General features: G+C 36.9%; 1 protein-coding gene and 1 long non-coding RNA gene across 3 annotated transcripts in view; one reads left to right on the top strand and one right to left on the bottom strand.

Moving 5' to 3' along the window:
• The window catches only part of GABRB1 (gamma-aminobutyric acid type A receptor subunit beta1), a 362,353-nt gene extending 356,416 nt beyond the window's left edge, over window positions 1-5,937 (bottom strand). Inside the window, exons 1-3 of the mRNA XM_008521485.2 lie at window positions 5,705-5,937; window positions 5,455-5,546; window positions 4,976-5,043 (exon numbers count right to left, since the gene is read on the bottom strand). Coding sequence (XP_008519707.1) covers window positions 4,976-5,043; window positions 5,455-5,546; window positions 5,705-5,784 — 240 coding nt within the window. The 5' untranslated portion in view covers window positions 5,785-5,937. The remainder of the gene's footprint in view (window positions 1-4,975; window positions 5,044-5,454; window positions 5,547-5,704) is intronic.
• LOC139082595 (uncharacterized) lies at window positions 5,169-17,993 on the top strand. Of its 2 annotated transcripts, none has more exons than XR_011538765.1 (2): window positions 5,169-5,291; window positions 17,495-17,993. It is a non-coding gene; the product is annotated as an uncharacterized lncRNA (long non-coding RNA). The 2 variants fall into 2 exon arrangements; XR_011538764.1 differs by lacking the exon at window positions 5,169-5,291 and adding an exon at window positions 5,944-6,080.
• The last annotated feature ends 2,256 nt before the right edge of the window (window positions 17,994-20,249 follow it).

Here is a 20,249-nt window from a genome sequence, read left to right on the forward strand (position 1 = left end):
CTGCTTCCCTGGCCCAGAGTTTGCTGGTTCAGATCCTGGGTGCAGACCTATGCACCACTCATCAAGCCATGCTATGGTGGCATTCCACATACAAAAATGGAGGAAGTTTGACAACAGATGTTAGCTCAGAGCCAATCTTCCTCACCAAAAAAAAACCCAAAACAAAACAACACTCGACAACCATCCCTCATACATAGGATGTGTTCCATAAATATTTATTTATTTTTTAAAGACATATTTTAAGTATATATTTATTTTCTTTGTCATTACACATTTTAATACCCAGTCTGGCCTTGTAATCCTAAGAACACAGGCTTTCAAATGTGAACTCAAACTTTTAAAAATCTAGATAGGCTTGCTTTTGTGGGGCTTAGGGTGTAAAAAGTCTTCCTGTTATTTCCAAACAGAAAGGCAAGGGGAATTTTTTCCTCTCTCAGCTTCTCCAGATAGTATAGTATTGTAACCTAGCACCTAAAAATGAGACCTGGTCAATTACTCATATAAGAGAAAAAGTATTTTTATCTTTATTTAACTGCTGATATCTATTCCCGCCTTTAAATGGTACTGACCTATTTGCTGTATTTGCAAAGGAATTCTATTATAACCTCAGAGAATTTACTGACAGCAGCAAGAGTATGTTTAGGCTATTTCACAAAACTGTTGCAAGCTCCTCAGTCGGGGAAAAAGCAGTTTGCAATGTTCTCTATTCTGCAGAAGAAAAGTTCCTCGTATTCTGTAAAGCAGCAGGATGGTATTGTTGGAGTCACTGTGCTTGGCGATATTTCCATAGCCATCATTTAAGGTTGGCTGACTCATAAGTATTGACACATTTAGGAGGACTGCTTACTAGTTTAAGTCAAGGCCCATCATGCAGGCTCTTGCCTTTGTCCTGTTGCTTATCATCAATTACCAAACTAATTTTCCCTTTTGAACAGCTACCTGTTTAACTACCTACAAATTAACGTGAAACTTAATTTGGAACCTTGAAATAATACCCTTCTTAGAGAATTTTAAGAGAAAAAAATGTTCATTTCTTAACAATGCTAGATCTTAGAATAATGTACTACAACCTTGCCACTCAATGTGCTGTCCACATACCAGCACTCCACATCACCCGGGAGCTGTGAGAAATGAAGAATGTCAGCCCCCACGCCAGACCTCTGATTCAGAATTTGCATTTTAACATTTTAAGATCCCAGAGTGAGTCAGGTATACATGAAAGACTGAGAAACACTGACTTAAAGAAATAGGGAAGGAGGGCTGGGATTCTGACACCTGGTGAACATTTTGTGTCACCAAGATGATGGTAATTAGGCATAACTGCAGTGTGTTCCAGAAACCTGTGGGATCGAATATGAAAATAACAAGAGGAACAACAGTGAAATTTAACAACAGTGCGTATTTGGTAAATTGTATTTGTTTTTATTTTAGGTATTATTTATACAGTTAGCTCAGTTTAGCTTTTTTGGGGGAGGGGTTGTTTTTGTTGTTAGTTGTAATGTCTGCTAAGAGCGTTCGTTGTTGCATCCTTCCGTGCATGAAGGAAGGAAAGAAACAATGAATACATGATAGTATTCCATTACTGGAAGGACTACTCTGAGTCAGGACTCAACAGATGTAAAGTCTTCTGGGAATGACCACATGGACCATTGTGTCTTTAGATCAGGGAGAGAGTTCCGTGGCTGGAAGTCCTACTTGATCATGGGAAGCCACCTCTTTAACAAGAAGGGGAGCTAGTCATTGGGATCTGAAATAGAAGAGTTCAATCTCTTGTTTGCAGGCAGTTAATATCATGTTCTCCCAAAATACTACTCAAAGATGACTTGCCTATTACAATCTGTGCTTTACTGGGCTTATATCAGCAGATGATTGTAGCAACTTTAAGGCAGTTTCTGAAGGCTATTGTCTCCTTTATGCCCCATTCCTATTGTACACAATATACCCCATGATGCCAGAACAAAGAGCCTTCCTAATTTAATCAATAATATCATTGCTCCTAAGAAGTTTTTCTCCCCCTGCATCAGAATTATTCTTCAGAGATTTTGTATTCACTGCTCAAAACCAACAATTCTCGATTATAGATATTCTTGACTGTAAAAGCTATTTTATTTTCTTAATTTGAGAGAAATATTTTCCATCCTGAAGGACATAAATCAGAAAATACTTCTGATGTTATGTTAGTCTTTACAACAGATAATGCTGTAAGCCAATATAAAATTATATTTCCCTTGGGGTAGCATAGGAAAAGAACAAAAATGAACAGAACCTAGTTCTCAAACCCATTAATGCAATGTACAATTATCATCTCATTTTACCAGCCATGGAATGGGTGGGTAATAATAGTAATGACTAAAAATATATAAATTAGCAATGTTTTAGTAATAGATTTTAGTCTGAACTTTCCTTAAGGCTATTTTTATTATATTCCTTGTCCATTCTTATTTTTCGTTAATTTTGGTGAAAATTTCCTGTTAAATGACTTCAAAGGTTATTTAAGCCTATCACAGTACTGAAACACGATTAATGTAAAAAGCAATGAGCCTTATTTCCCATAGACAGTTCAACCCTACTTACATTATCTAAAAGTCAAAGCATATTCTAGACAATTTTCCTAACCAGGGCTAACCATCCAGGTTGTGTTATACAGAGCCTTCGATCCTAAAATTCCTCTTTACTTGCATTTTCGTGGAGTTATTTCCAATCTATTTATTTCACTGTTTTGTCATAGATGAGAGAAGATAAAATAAATCTTGGGTCTTGTTAATATCTCTCATTAAAAGGGGAAACCAAGAAGAAGTCAATCAAGGTTTATTATTTTTCAGCGTTCCGTGGTTCCTATTTTCCCATCAAATCTCTAGCCCCATTGTGGAAAGGTAATGAGTATTTGAGTTGAATATATTTTTCAAAGGTTTATCTGTTGGGTGAATATTCTAAAAAATCAAGTAGGATCTACATGGTGCAGTGATTAAACAGACTGTATTATTCCATCATTAGGAGTTATTTCCAGTGGTACTGCAATTAAATTCAATCCTTTTTCTGAGCTTATGTATGAATTCAGTCAAACAACTGGTTATACAGAGCTTTTTTGTTGTGGTAGTTGTTTTGGTTAATGGCAACTTTCTTATTCATTTTTTTTTTAGCTGAAAAGGTGTTTATAAATATAGTCAACAGAATTATACATTTTTTAAAATTCTGGAAAGTATAGTATCCTTTACAGAAGACCAACCACTGGCAAAGGTACTGTTGGCCTTTTCAGCTTTCTGAATCTTCTCCTATTTTATCCATTATCTTTGTGGTTACTTACAAGGTATCAAAACAAATGACTGAAAAGGAAAATATTATCATCATTTATCTACCTGATACAAACAACTTGTTTTTGTCTAGTTTATCCAGTTGCAATGGCATGGATTGGGTACAATTTGTATATGTGTGCATGTTACTACATTCTCCAGCATTTGTAAATAGCGTGTTTTGGGTTGCTTTGAGGTAGTGACATGGATGTGAAGAGAATATTATAAATGTCAGTCTATTAAAAATATCTGCCAAGTCATTTTTAAAAATGGATTTTCCTTTTCCAATACAACCACCAGAGACCTTATTTTAAGTAAGCTTTGTAATTGTGGGGACGTTACGACTATAAAGCACAGGAATTTAATAGTCACGTGTTTTATTTTAGTCCTAGTCAACAGATCATAAACATATTTATTTCTCCCCTGACGTAACCTAAAAACGAAGAAGAAAAATTCTTAAACCTTAGCATGTTAAAATAAAACAACACACCAGTAATGAAATGAAAAGACAATTGAATCTCCTGTACAGCTGTAGAGTGATAAATCCCCAAAGGTTTTAGTCTTTAAATTATTCAGACTGTCTAAATTTCTGCTGCCACAATATTTTTTCACAAGTGGTATAAAATGGCATTTTGCTCCCGTAGATCTAACTGTTCCCTGGGTGGTTGGTTCTAGAAAAGCAACAGGCTTTTTTCCCCCTGCCTTACAAGAAGCAACAGTTAGAAACTCAGGCTAGAAAACTGCTACCCTACAGCGGTTGGAAACAGGCAATAAACTGACAGCTATGATTTCAATCGTTTTTGCAACAGCCACAGAAAGGAAGGAGAAAAAAAGGAAATAAAAGAATGTTAACCCCTTGAAATGAAAGGATTGCGCTCTGCGCTCTGTTACTATCGCTTCCCCCACTTTCACCGTCCCTTTAATCATGAGGCTTTTTCGTCATGGGCATGCTTAAGTTTCTAGGGTAAAGCAAAGCAATAACTCGACCTATTCTGTTTCAAATGAAATTTGCGAGATTGTAGCAAGACACATTCATCAACCTCCATACAGGAACAATGCAAGCCTCCCCAGAAGCTGGCTCGAGCGCTTTCGTGTTAGCAAGCATGGACTGTTGTCTCAGCCTGTTGCTCCTGCCACACGGTGTGCTAGAGCCCAGAAAGAGGGAGGGGACATTCTGAAACCTCATCTGCGTGCTGAATACTTGGTGGCGGGAGCCTGGGTCAGTCCAAGCTCCCGGGCAAGGGGGCCGCGCCTGGCGAGGAGGCGGCTGCGGACCACCGTCCGAGGACCCTAGTGCAGGCTGTCCGGCCGCCGGCAGATGGTGCCCTCGGCAACCGATCACCGAAGGGAACCCTGCTAAAGTAACGCTCAGACTCCGCCCCACCCGATCCGCTGGTGCCACAATCACCCGTCCTTCCCCAAATAGTGCCGAGCACGTTTCCTCCGGAACACTGCAGTAGTCCGTGTGTGTGCGCGTTTGTGTGTGCATGTGTGTGTGTGTGTGTGTGTGTTGAAAATACAAACCAGGGGCAACAAAGTGTGTGTGCCTGAGTGGGGAGCGTACGCGGAGTGGGACTCCCGGGATCGGGGCTAGGTGACCGCCAATGAAAGGCAGAGGGCACGGGGACCGGTCCATTTCGCATCTGCGTAAGCCGGGCCGCCGGGCCCGGCGGGAGGCCACTCACCATGTTCACTTCGGAGACCATGTCTATGCTGGCGACATCGATCCGCATCCCGACATCCACGGGGGGCCCTGCCAGGGAGGTGGGACGCATTATAGGCATATTCTCAGAGTGGCGACAGGCTGGGGAGGGACGAGGGGCTTCCCTGCGCTTACTACAGTGTAAACCGGCTCCCTCCACCCCCCAACCCTTTTGCAGGGTACAGCCTGGGAAAACAGGTGTAGGCACACGGGTGATGCAGTGACTATGCAGAGGGTGTGTCGGGCCGGAGGAAGGTCGGCTCTGCCTGGGGGTTCATTCACCTGCGACTGGGTGTCCGGTGAGTGTGTGTGTGTGTGTGTGTGTGTGTGTCCAGGGCGTAGGGTGTAGCGCACGCTTACGAAAATGAAACGCTTTTTTTTTGTTTGTTTTTTTGACATTTATCTTTGACGGGAAAAGAGAACTAGATATGGGTTACAGGTTGAAAAAAGATGAAGCATTACCTCCAAAGTCCGGCCGCAAGCGAATGTCATATCCTTTGAGCAATCTGTCCACTGTCTCTTTCACGTATGACATGTTGCTGGGCTCATTGGCGCTGGAGGGAAGAAGTAGGGACCGTATTCAGAATGAGCACAAACTGCGAGCAGACATAAAAATAGACAGGCACACCTACCCCCAAATAACAAGCTACATGATCCAGCAAGCATGTAAAAAGAAAAACACCAAAAGAGACGTTCAACAGCAGCAGCTCACCTGTGTGCACAACAGACCATGGCAATCATCACAGGGAAAGAGAGAAGCCCCAAACTCTCTCGATTTTGTACTGTCCACATTACTAACTCTGATTAAAGAATTGTCTTTTCTGCGAAGATTCAAGGAATGCAACTTAGTCGGCGGCAGGGCAGTTAATTCCCGAATGGACCTGCGCATGCGCAGAGGGTGCTCACTACCAAAAGACACCTTGTGCCTTGCAAACAGTATTCCTAGTGGAACAGGCAACAGATTTCAATCCCTTTAAAGTTCCTGTTTGTGGTGCTCCGCGTCCTCCGGGTAGTCGGATATATCCTGCTGTTTTCTTGCTCGGGATCCTAGGTGCATGTGTATACGGAGCTTTCTTCCTGCACTGGAGGTTGCTATGTTCATTTCCTTTCTGCCCTCATCCTGATTTTTTACTCAACTCCCAGGGATCTGGCTAAGGCTGCCTATGATTGGCATCTTTCCTTGACAGTCACAGTGGTCCTAGAACTGGGAATCTGGAGGCGGGGAGGTTCTCTGGTGGCCAGTGTGTGTGTTGGTGTGATGGTGGGGGGAGACGTGAGGGGGCGAAGTGACTGGAGAGGGGGAACCAGAGAAGAAGGGAAGGGACAGAGGAAACGCAGGTCAGATTTGAGGACTGGAAGAATCAGGTCCCCTTGGGAGGCGTGTTAACACTTCTGGCTTAGTGTGGGAGGGGGAGAAGGGGCAGGTCAACTTTTTCACTCGCTCCCCCGCTTTTCTTCCCTCCGCTTTTGTGTCTCTCCAGACATGGGAGGTGAGGGAAGCAAGCGATGAGACAGCATCTCTGGGCAGGCAATCCTTTTTCTGGGGCCATCTGCCTCGAGTTTCACTGGGATTCTAGGTCCTAGTAAGGAAAACCTATTTCTTAAATTGCCAGCTTGTTAGCTTGTGTTAATAATTGAGAAGAGGATCCTGAAAACCCAGAGGTCTAACCTCTGTTTGCAGGTAGACTGGGGCTCTGCAGGAGGAAGAGTTGTTTGAATTAAATCAAATTCAGTCGATGCAATTCGATAAATGTCATTGAGCACATGTTGGGCGAAGGTCCTGGGCTAGGTGTTTGTTCACTCACTTAATAGTATATCTTAAATTTTTACTATGTTCTAGGCTTTCTGGGATTTAGAGATGACTTAAAGAGGGTTCCCAACCTAGGGAAATTCACAGACTAATTGGGGAGAGGGACACAAATATAAATAAATTCATTATATCACTAGATAGTTTATAAGCTGACAGGATGGTTGTTAATTCTACCAGGGAGAGGTAGATATGATTTCCAGAGAAGAAGAAAGCTTTTTGCCAGAGGATGGTAGGGAAGGGCATTCCAAGAGGAGGGAACAGCATGTGCCAAATTCTAGAGACTTGAAAGACTATGGTCTGCTTTGCTGGCTGAACCCTGAAATGTCTGAGCAGAAGGTAAAAGGAGGGAGGTAGGGATGGTGGGTGACGAGGGTGCAAAGGGAAACTGAGACCAGACTATAAGTAAAGCTACATACTCCACTATGCAGATTTAAGCTTCTGGAAATCACAGAAAAGTTTTAAATAGGAATGATCTGGGTTAGATTTAGGTTTTAGATGGAATGTTCCGGTACAGTCATTATGATAAGAACAATTAACACTTGTCACTTGCTGACTATTGGCTGTTTATTGTGCACATTACATAGATTATCTCATTTAAGCATTTTAACCATCCAAATGTGATAGATATTATTATTATTCTCCTTTTGCAGATGGTGATACTAAGAATAAATCAGGGTAATTTAACTAGTTTAATATCAAACAGCTAATAAAAGTTGGAATCAGTATTTCAATGCAGAATCTATGGACCTAACTACTCTGCACTATGAAGCATGGACCCCACGAGAAGGAACCAGAGACAGAGAAAAACAGTAAGAAGGAATAAGAGTTACTACAATAACCCAAGCAAAAGGAATTAAAGTCAGATAGTGTTCAGTAGGGAGAGAAGGTGATAGACTAGGGCAAGCTTTCAGAAGTACAATGGTGACATAAAATAGTTGGAAAGGTCAGGACTTGAAGATTTTGGAAGGTGTCTAAAAAATTGTACAAACGTTTATACATGTGTCAATCCTGACATTCCACCCATGCATAAATTTAATTTTCTCATTTGTGCCTCACAACCTTAAATACACGGGCCATTTCTTCTCGGGACAATGCTAACTCTTAATCAGGTTTCTTAATTTCCTTAAAAGTATGTCAATCTACCTCTTTTTAATTCATATGGATCTGCTTGTAATGGGCAAGAGAGAAGATCCCTTTATGCTTCAGGTCCTTGCTGAAGCATAGAACCTCTCTCTCTATGCCTCACAACTCTGCAAAAGCTGCACTGTAGAAAACGTGAATGCATGGAGGTTTACTTCATTCATTTATTCCTCAACTATTTATTGAACATTTACTAGGTGCCAGACACTATGCTAAAAGCTGGTGATTCAGTAGTGAAAAAGACAGCATACAGAGAGTCCCTTTCCACGTGGAATTTGTCAATTGATCCATCTGTTGGAGGTTGCAAATTATCAGCCTTGCTAGTCAAATTCAACTCACAAAAGAAGTATTTAGTTTGGCGTTCACAGTGTTTTAACTTATACAGCTTTTATTGGGATATATGGTTTCCAGTTGATCATAAACTGCAATAATTCTTTTTGAATAACAACTAGGATTTTATTTAGCAGTCTGCTAAAGAGCCACGATTTTATTCTAAAATTAAGGAAGAGTATTGGTGACTTTGTATACGTGAATCCTAAGGTTTAGCATGCCCCAGTTCAGGCCACTTTCACTGAATTTGGCTTTTAAATTATGCCTTCCACTCACATGGAAGGACACTACAGGAAGTCATAAGATATTCATTATTGCATCTATTATTGGTAAGCTATTGGGGATGGACACACTGTATCACTCAGTATCTTATGTGTTAGGATCTGTGGGAGAAAGTTTTTCCCAGACGCTGGTATTCTGAAAATTCTCTTATTTCCGGAATAGCTTGTATCTTATGGACAATAGAAATTCTAAAATTCATTAATTTCCCTGCTTTCTTTGGTCACTGGGAATCTCAGAATTATAGGTACAATTCAGCTTTAATCATTACGTAACATCTTAATGACCTACATTTTGATATATTGCATTTCTCTCTGATGCCTTAGAATTCTAAATTTAATTTTCCTTTGTCACACCTTGCTAATTTAAAAACAGATATGTTGCACTGAATATATATAGTGTGTAAGCTGTCTTGAATAATTTTTGGAACTAATTAGGGAATAAATGAATTCAAAATAATAAAAAGAAATAAGTATATAATTGAAAAAACTTAAGAATCGTCAGGTCCAGACACAGAGGAAATTTTTTTTATGACTTGAAAAAGGCAACACTTACTTCCTCTATGAAGTTTCTTGTTTTTTTTTCCAAATCAGTCCTCTTTATTAAGACCTTCTCCCCTTCAAAATTCAACTCAATTTCCATTTTTTCTTAAAGCTGGCCCTGAGAGTCATTGGCCATCCCTACTCCTATTATCAGTAGGAGAACAAAAGGAGGATCCTAAAAATTAGCATCCAACTAGAATGGAAGTGTCTCAAGATTAAGAAATCTTACACAGATTCTTAGTGAAGAAGCTTATTGGTGAGAATATACAGTAAACAGCTTTAAATTGTTACTTTGCATTGAGATCAAACTTGAAAAAGATGGTTTCATTTTTAAATTAGTCCTGTTTATTTATTTATTCTTGTAAATACTGAGCCCAGACAAATAATGTTCATACTAAAGCTATTTTTGATAAGCTATGTCAGAGACACTGCACAGATTTAATGTAGATGGTACACTTTAAGGGAAAGATTAACAGGGATTTGTGAAAAACAAAATAACAAATATTTTCATTCATAGTTTAAGAATATAACTAAAGTTCAACTCCATTCAGTCTTGCTTCAATCAAATTTATTAAGCATCTACTATGTGCCAAGCAAGTATGATACTCTGCAGTCTCAGTTAACCCATTATTTTCTGTCCTCAAGTTGGCTTAAAAAGTTAACGTGAATGGATATATTAGGTTGGAAATATGTGGAAAGAAAGATGATAATAATTGTTTGGAAGTACTATAAAGCAGCTTCCTTACCATAAGTTAGGAAGAAATACATGCCTACCCTAACTTTATCCTCCATTCCCCAGAAATTTATCTCAGGATAAAAAATCAAGCATATACTCAAATTAATGTTTCAAATTAGTGAATAAATAACAGATTTTCCAATAAATAATAGGAAAATTATTTCTCTGGAAAATAATAAATATAAGGATTTTCTTATACTTCTTGCTAAAATAAGTTTCAGTTGAGTTGAAGATTTAAATGTAAAAACTGAAACTGTAGGGGCTGGCCCCGTGGCCGAGTGGTTAAGTTCGCGCGCTCCGCTGCAGGCGGCCCAGTGTTTCGTTGGTTCGAATCCTGGGCGCGGACATGGCACTGCTCATCAAACCACGCTGAGGCAGCGTCCCACATACCACAACTAGAAGGACCCACAACGAAGAATGCACAACTATGTACCAGGGGGCTTTGGGGAGAAAAAGGAAAAAATAAAATCTTTAAAAAAAAAAAAAAAACTGAAACTGTAGAAATAATAAATAGGTACACACAATATGCTCATCCAGCATCTAACAAATGCTCATTGAACTTCTTTTCTTTTTGACATATGCTGGCCAAAGCAGTAACATTAAAAGAAAATGTTGATAGATCAGAATACATAATTGTAAAGTCATTTTAAAAACATATACTTGAAAAGTAATTCATTGTGAAATTTAAGAGGCACTTCTATTAAAGTAGGACTATTCAACGTTGTACCAGAGGTGTGATATTTCAATGAGACAATAAAAAATAGAAAAAGAAGAAATTAACTTTCCTTATTTCTACATGTTAAGTTTGTTTAGAAAGAAAATCCAACGAAGTCTTCAAACATGTAAGAATATAATAAGAGAGTTAAGCAAGCTTACTGGATTCAAGATCAAATAACATTTAAATACTCATTAGCAGTATTGCTATACACGGTGGTTACCACAAGAAAACATAATAGGAAAACATTTCATTACAATAATAGCAAAAGCTCATATGCACCCAGGAATAACTGAAAAAAAAATGTGCAAGAGCTTTATAGAGAATCTATATAACATTATTAAAGGACGTAAAATAAGATCCAGATAAATGAAAATGTAACGCACATGTAGTTGGGAAGACTCAACATCATACAGAGGTCAATTCTATCCAGTGTAAGAAATATAATCAATTTGAATCAAAATTCCTACAGTTATAGTGGAAATTAAGAAACCAATCCTAAAATTCAAATGCAAGAGTGAAGAGTCAAAAAAAAGACAAGAAAATTTTGAAGAAGAATAAAAGGAGGGAGGATATGGGGCACTTGCCTTTGAAATGTCAAGACTTATCAAGCTACTGAAATTGAAAGTTTGTGGTCAGTTTGGAATTCATGTAGGGATAGGAAAAAATAGTATAAACAAATAAAGGGCATAGAAATATTCCTCTATTTTAGAAAAAGTGGGGAAAAATGAGCTATTCAATAAATTCTGCAGAGACTGTTATTTACAAGGGGAAAAAAAGCAGATTTTTTACCTCATTACATACACAAATATATATTGCAGGTGGATATATAATTCAAATATAAAAACCAAAACTCCAGAAAAATTGTATGGGAAAATATATTTATGATTTTGGTATAGGAAAAGATTTAAAGATAAACAAAAGTACAAACTGTAAAGGAAAAGATTAACAGAAATAACTACATTAAATTGTAACCTTTAAATCAAAAGAGACTATTAACGTAGTGAAAAGTCAAGTCACACACTTAAAGAACATGTTTTCAGCAAATTTAACTGCCAAAGGATCAGTATGAAGAATTTACCAAAAAGGAAAAATCTCCCACAAGTAAATAAAAGAGAAAGCAAAAGGGACAAAGAGCCACTCCAAATGAAGAACTGCAAATCAAAACAGTGCTAAGCCTTTCACACCTATCAGATACGCAAAACTTAAGAAGGCCAAATATTGATTAGAAACTCCTGTATACTTTTAGTAGGCATATAAATTGATCTGAACACTTTGTAAGGCAATTTGGACATATCTGGTAAAGTCAAAGTTGCGTGTGCCCTTTGGCCCAGAATTTCCACCATCTGGAAGATAGCCTAGAGATCCACTCCCGCAGTCTAAGAATGTTCTTAGTGTTGAATAGTTAAAATAGTGTTCTGAGTCTCTGCTTAATTAAAAACAGTGTTGCTTTTAATAGCGTAAAACTGACAACAACCTAAATGTTTACCTATTGAGCATAAATAAATACAGATATAGTTACACAATGGAATACTACAGTCAAAATAGATAAGTATCTACACGGCTTTACACAGATAAATCTCAATATAAGACATTAAGCAAAAACGAAGGAGCTAGGTGCAGAATGATATGCGTGTGATAACATTAAGCAAAGTTAAAAACATTTAAGTGCAGACACCAGATTATATATTATTTTGTATACATATATAGCTCTTAGATAGATAGATAGATACATATCTGTTGTAAAAATAGACTGGAAGGCTAGGAAAGATACTAGATTTTAGGATATAATACAGGCTTCAACTGAATCTATAATACTTTATCCCCCTCCGAAAAAAAAATCTCAGGCAAATTAACCAAAACATGATCTGCGGGTGTTCACTATTCTACTCTCTATATATTCTAGGTATTTGAAATATTTTATAAAAACTAATGAGTGAAAACTTGGAAAGTATATTGGAAATTTATATGTTTAAAATGTTGATATATATTAATGAGAAATAAATAAACCTAATACATAAATGGGTAAATGATTGCAACGGGCATTTCACAAAAGAAGTAACCACAAAATATATTAAAAAATTTCAACCTTGGTAGCAATTTAACAAATACAATTTAAAAAAAATATGACATGCTAATTTTATTCATTAGTTTGCTATTTTAAAAAGGCTTAATATCAAGTATAGTGAATGCTGTGAAGAAATACAGTTTCATACACTTTAGGGGCAGTATAAATTTCCACAATCTATCTTAAGGACAATTTGTAATATTAATAGCCATACGATATGCTATTTTCTGTATCTATTTGTGGAATTTGCATTTTGTTTAATTGATCAGGTTTTCTGATTTAACCCAATAAGATATTTGTACATATTTAATTCTATATGTATAATGATGATTTAATATATGTATACATTGTGAAATGCTTACACAACCAAGCTAATTAACATATCAATCACCTCACTTAGTTACCATTTTTCTGTGGGTGTGATGAGGATACTTAAGATCTACTCTCTGAGCAAATTTCAAAATGCAATATTATTGACTATAATCACCATGCTGTACATTAGATCCTCAGAACTTATAACTGGTCAAAGGGTACAAACTTTCAGTTATAATATGTTACATTTTTATCACAATCACTGTTAATAAGGTTTGAATTTTGGTAAAGTAGCCACACTATTATTACGTTTTAAAATGTTTATGTATCCTTTGTTAGGCTTTCATACTTCATTTTTTAGATTAAGTACTGTATTAATTTATTAAGATTATAAAATCTTGCATAACTTTGCTCTTACATTAATCTACCTATTCACTTAAGTAGTATTTTTATCTGTGTTAATGGGAATGGTCTCACTTCATTTTTTGCGTATGAATTAGTCTCTAAGGGTGTATTATTTTCTTAGAAAAAATGTCTTGTGTTGCAAGCTATATTAATAGCCAGTTATTTAACAGATTTTTAGCTGCTAATATGAAAAATGTCCTTTTTCACTTTGTATTTTTCAGGTCTTCCTATTCATATATTATAATACGGACTTTTTTTTTAAAGATTGGCACCTGAGCTAACAACTGTTGCCAATCTTCTTTTTTTCCCCCCTTCTTCTCCTCCCAAAAGCCCCCCAGTACATAGTTGTACATTCTAATTGTGATACTTCTGGTTGTATGGACTTTTGAGCATAAAACTTATATCATATAATTTAGCTAAGTACATTTTTATCTCTTTTTATTTTTACTTTTTACTCATAATGCTACAGCAGTTTTATATATCTTAAGTAAATTCATATTTTATTCTTTTCCAATATTTATATTTCTTTTGAATTTCTTCTCAAAATTCTGCTATTTCCAATATTGGAATGATTATAAGAGTATTCTTTTCCTGTTTTAAGGAGATCTCTACTCAAGTATATGATTTTTTTGTTTTAAAATATATACTCTATCTTATTAATAGAGATATTCCAAGTCATTGCTTTTATTAGAAACACTAATTTTATATTAATAAGAATAGTTAACATTTTTATTGGCTTATTATTTACAATATTATTTTAAAAACTTGACATATTTTGGGCTTATAATACCTGATGAAGGGGCTGGCCTGGTGGTGTAGTGGTTAAGGTCTCGTGTGTTGCTTTGGTGGCCTGGGGTCCACAGGTCTGGATCCCAGGCGTGGACCTAAGTCAAGCCACACTGTGGCGGCGTCCCACATAAAATGGAGGAAGATTGGCACAGATGCTAGTTCAGCAACAATCTTCCTCAAGAAAAAAGAGAAAGATTGGAAACAGATGTTGTCTTAGGACCAATCTTCCTCATACACACAAAAAATACTTCGCAAGGTAGTGATACTATAATTAGTTCTGTTTTACAGGTGAAGTAACTGAGACACAGAAAGTTCATTAATTTATCCAAGGTCAAGCAATTAAATGATAGAGACAGAATTCAAATTCAGGTAGTCTAAAGACAATCTATACTCTTTGTCAGTACACTATTAATTATGAAAAAATGTTGCCACCATAAAATGCTTTCTAACCTCTATTGAGATAAGTGTATGCTTTTTGCAACTTCTATGTAATTAAATGCATTTATGCTTTATCCTACGTTATGAGTGATTTACATTTTTAGAACAAGCCCGGATTAGAGATTTTTTTCATTAAGCTCAGGAGACTTATGCTCCCCGAGTGGAATCTTGTAAAAGGTCACTCTGAAAACTGGAAGTCTTGTAGTGTTGTGGCCTCTGGCTGATCAATGTGGACCTGTGGGTAGAAGACAAAGACAAAGACTAAGACAGTGACTATTAAGGTTGTTACCAGTGAGATATTGCTTTAGTCTGCCATTCATAACTCTGTTAATGTGTAGAGATTTTACTGTTATTTTTTAATAGGAACTATTTATACTTTTCATCTTACTTGTTTCCAAGACTAAATTTTAGTGCCTGGGATTAACTGGAGAACAAAAGTGTTACAAATGGTCAAGTGATTATCCAGGTAAACATTTTTTTATCTAAACATATGGCCTTAGGATTCATGCAATTACTCAAAAATATTTTTAAAACTATGAAACAATAAAAGATAAAAACCAGGGCCTGGCCCATGGCCTAGTAGTTAAGTTCATTGTGCTCTGCTTCAGCAGCCCAGGTTCAGTTCCTGGGCATGGACTTATACCACTCATTGGCGGCCAAGCTGCGGGAACGACCTACATACAAAATAGAGGAAGATTGGCACAGATGTTAGCTCAGGGCGAATCTTCCTCAGCAAAAAAAAAAAAAAAAAAAAAGATAAAAAATAGCAAGGTAAACACATCCAAAGAGAAATGATTAAAGAACTTTCCATCTTATCTTGGAGTGTCAGGGAAGACACCTCAAAAAAGTTGAAACTTTCTGCTAGATCTTGAAGTCATGGAATTAAGAACTTCAGAGGAGTTGGGGCAGGTGGGAAACACAAGCAAAGGCTTCAAGCTGTACAGTTGATGGCAATAAAGGAAATGGTAATTTCAAGGAGAATTGGACATAAAATGTATTTGCAGTGCTGACAGGAGTGGGGAGATGGGAGGAGGACAGGAAGGGAGTTAGATGAGGAGAGAAATGTGTTCTAACTTTCAGCTAAACAAGAATCAGAGTAGAAAAACAAGTAGGAGATTTGGTTGGGAAATAAAACTTGTTTTTGTCTCTGCCCCATGTTAAATACGTACTCACCATTACTAAATGAAAATCAAAACATTATTAACCTGTCATTTTTACTTAGTTGTCATTAGAATTCTTCCAATTACTTTAAGAGAGATTTGAGGGAAAATTTGGAAAACCTAGGCATCTGGATTGATCACTGAAGTGATATAGTGCCAATGTAATTAGCTAATGAAAGAATTTTTACTCTAATCATTTTCCGAATAAAGATAGTTATAAAACTATCCTCCCTCTGGGGGATAAAACTTAAATCAGTCAACATTTTAAGCAACAACATCTTCTCTTCAGTCGTAAGTTACTCCTACCATATATGAAATGCCACTCTATACTCCTGCTGTAAGTCACTTTCATATACTAACGATGAAGAAATACCAGAAGGAGGATGCGGAGGTTGTAAGTCTCCTTCTCTTTGTGGAATCGGAAATGTATTAGCCATAGACATGGAATGGTTCTAATTTGGGTTTAGGAAATGAAATACTATTTACTATGGACCCTGGCGTATAAATATGGACAGATAATCAAGGGTCAGCAAATCTTTAAGGGAAACCAACATCATGAAGGAAAGGGGATAAATTCCCCAAGCAGAAAACTAAATCCTCATGAGAAGTAAGACTACTTTAAAGCAAGCAAATAGCTTGAGGAAGATTTAAGTAGATACAGACAGCTGATGAAAAGAATAACTGTTAAGCAAAACAAAAGTCAACAACAACAGCGAAAACAAAAGACTGGGTTTCCAGGAAATTGAAATTCATTGCAATTTTAAGAGAAAATTTGATAGATGAAATGAATGACACAATTGAAAATTTTCAGTGAGCCAGATAATAGAATCAAGTAATTATCAAGATTGTATTGCAAAGACAAAATAGTCACTGAAAAGAAATCCAGAAGTTACATAAGCAAGAATAGAGAAAAAGGTGAGGAGCAAATAATAAAAGAAATAGAAATGTCCCAGAAATGCCAAAAGTTATTAGTTTTATGATTGAATAAGTTCATTGAATGTTAAATAGAATTAATTAGTCATATTCTGGTGAATTTTCAGGACATCTTGGATAAAGAAAAATATACAAAATTCTCTTGAGAAAAATAAATCGCATTGTCTACCTAACAGACAGAATAGTTTGTTATTCTTATTGGCAAACTTAGTACCAGAAATTCTTTTTTTAACAAGAGAAAAGCAAAGTTTATTAGCCCGTGCCTTAGAACTTCTTATCAGCAAATTTAGGACCAGAAATCAATGAATTTTTTAAAATTCTGAGTGAAAATGACTTTGAAGTGCTAATTCTATACTCTCACAAGCTAGCGTTCATTGGTGTTAGCAATATAAAGTCATTTCTAGACATAAAAGGACCAAGAAAGGTTTGCCCCCTACAGATAATTTCAGCAAGAATTACCTAAGATTATTACGACAAAACAAAATATCAATATGAGAGACAGGAAATTAAGACACAAATTTAGGTGGTGAGCAAACAAATTATTCTCTAATTTTTAAGTTAAATGCAGTGGAATTGAAAGCAATTGCTAAGAAATCATTCTGAAGCTGTAGGCAAAAGGTCCAGAAGTTAAACGTTTGTGAGTTAGAGGAGGTGCTGCGAAGTTGACGGGTTGCGATGAAACAGCAAGGAGCAGGTGTTTTGTATAAGCCATACTTCTCAAGTAGAAACTATGAGTCTATTTACTGCTCACAATGTGCCAAGAACTGTTCTAAATCCTTTTTCGTATATTAAGCCATTTATACCTACCATCTCTGAACTCTGGTAATATTGTCTTCATTTTTCAGATTTTTCTAAAGGAAGAACAGATGGGAAAAGGCAACTTGCTGTTGATCACACAGCTTTAGATGTGACAGAGCCAGGATTCAAGCTCACAAAGTCAAAATCCAAAGCCAGTATTATTCACCACTATGCCGCACTGTTTCTCATGGAGAAAAGGTGGAGCACAGAGAGGAGATAGCCAAATGTTGGTGAACCAATAAGGCAGAATACCCCCAGAAGATAAGAAGTAACTGGGATAGCAGTTGAGTAATAATAAGGACGGAATGCTTGGAAGACGACACATGACTGAAAATCTACACAACTGCAAAGGAGCCAAAAGTACAGCCATACTTGTGGGCTGCCTTAATGCCTTCCATTAACATTTTAAATTCCATCATGATTCCTGTTATTCCTGGTGGTTCAGCACTTCCTGTGTCCACACATAGCCAAGTATTGTGGCTGAGATTTCTGTGTTCTTTACTATCATATTCATTCTTACAATAAAATCACTAAATTGAAACTCTATGAGGAAAAGGAACTTTTTCTTTAACTCACCAATACATATCCCTTATCTAGAATTATGTCTGATACGAAATAGATATGAAATAAGTATTTGTTGCATGGATGCATACATAGAGAAATAAATCGAGCAATATTTATTGGATGTCTAATATGGACCAGGCACTATTCTAAATACTGAGTATATAGTTGTGAACAAAACAGATAAAAATCCATCCTTGCCACTAGAATGTAAACTCCAATTCAAGGAGTTCTAGTGAGAGAGATGGATCATAAGCAAGGTGAATATGTAAAGTATACTGTATATTTAGACAGCGACAAAAGAAAAAAAAATGTAAACCAGAGAATGGAAATAGGACCCACGGAAGTTTCTAAAGTCCTAGAAACTTTAGAAGTGGTGGTCAGGGAAGACCTCAGTGAAAAGGTGACATTTGAGAAAAGGGCTCTAGATAGCGATGGAGTGAGCCATGTAAATCTGGTAAGGAAGAACATTGCCAAAAGAGACCAGAAAGTGTAAAGATACTGAAGTAGGAATGTGTCTGTTATGTTTAAGGAGGCTAGTGCTGGTAGAGCAGAGGCAGGCAGAAAAAGCAACAGATCAGTTCGAGAGTTAAAGGTTTCATTCTGAGAATGATTGGGAAGCCAGTGGAAGGATTTGATGTGGAGAATAACGTGATTTGACTTGCTTTTTAACAGAATCACTCTAACTACTGTAGAGTATAGACTGTTGGAGGGTGGGGGGAGTTATGTCACTAATCCAGGTGGAAAAATTACAGTGGATGTAGAAGTGATGAGAAGTGGTCATATTCTGGATCTATTTTGAAGCTAGAGTTAACAGGGCTTTCTGCCAGATTGGATATAGGGTATGAGGGAAAGAAAGGAATTAAGGATGACTCCAAAGTCTCTGAGCTGAGCAGATGGAAGAGTTGCCATTGTCTGAGATGGGGAGGACATTGAGAACAGTTTGGTAAAGGGAGTTTGTGTCATAAGTCAGTTTTGGACATCTTAAATTGGATATGTTTATTAGAAATCCAAGTTGAGATTTTGAGTGGGAAGTGGATAATTCCATTTCAAGGAAGAGGTCTTGGCTGGAGATATAAATTTGAAAGCCATGAGCATGTAGATGGGATTTGTTATGGACTTCATTGTGTTTCTCCAAAACCAATATGTTGAGGCGCTACCCTCAATGTGACTGTATTTGGAGATAGGTCTTTTAAAGAAGTGATTGAGGTTAAAAGGGTGGGGCCCTAATCCAATATGACTAGTGTCCTTATAAGAAGAGGAAAAGTCACCAGGGGTGCTCTCACACAGAGGAAAGGCCTTGTAAGGACTCAGCAAGAATGGGGCCATCTGTAAGCCAAGGAGAGATGCCTCAGGAGAAATCAAACCTGCTGACACCATGACCTTGGACATCTAGCCTCCAGAATCAGAAGAAAATAAATTCTGTTTAAGCCACCCAGTGTGTGGAATTCTGTTATGGAAGCCCCAGCAAACTAATAGATTGTTTAATACCACGGACTGCATAATTTTACCAACCTTGTGAGCACAGGTAGAAAAGGGAAGAAATTCTAGGTTCCCTGGGGCGTTTCAACCTTTTGAGGTTGGGGTAGATAGAGAGGAACTAGAAAAAGAGACTAACAAGGAAGAGCAGGTAGAAGAAAACCAGGAGAATGTGCTGTTCTGAGAACCATGGAAAGAAAGTGTGTTAAGGAAAAGGAAATGATCAGCGGTATCAATTACCACTGATAGATCAACCAATATGAGGACACACGAATCTCCCATTAGTCAGATGAGAAAGGCATTATTTTTTCCAAAATTAATGAATTTTGAGGTCTGTAGTTTCAGTTTCAAATTATTTTGAATCAATCTCATTAAGATTTTTATGCTAAACCAATATCACAATGGAAGATTTTGAAAGTTTATTTTCAGAGAAAATAAATTTTCCTTTTTAAAAGTTAGTGATGTATATAAGTTTCATAAATTATCAGTAAAGAGCCAGAAGGGGAAGAAAAATATATTCTAAAATTTTAGATCTCCAGTATTATCACATTATTTCCTCGTGGCACTTGTTTTATTGTTAAGAACTAGAAACATTAAAAATTCGGAGCTGATTAGACAAAAAGTCATTCTTGCTAAAGAGGAAAAGGCAACTTTCATTTAGAACAGGAAAAACTAAACAAAAACAAAACATGGGTAAACAATAGGGAAAGTGGTAAGGCATTCAATTTTGGAAAAGAAAAGTCTATAATTCAAATCTGAATT

The sequence above is a fragment of the Equus przewalskii genome, chromosome 3 (genome assembly GCF_037783145.1).
Source record: "Equus przewalskii isolate Varuska chromosome 3, EquPr2, whole genome shotgun sequence".
Classification (NCBI taxonomy): domain Eukaryota; kingdom Metazoa; phylum Chordata; class Mammalia; order Perissodactyla; family Equidae; genus Equus; species Equus przewalskii.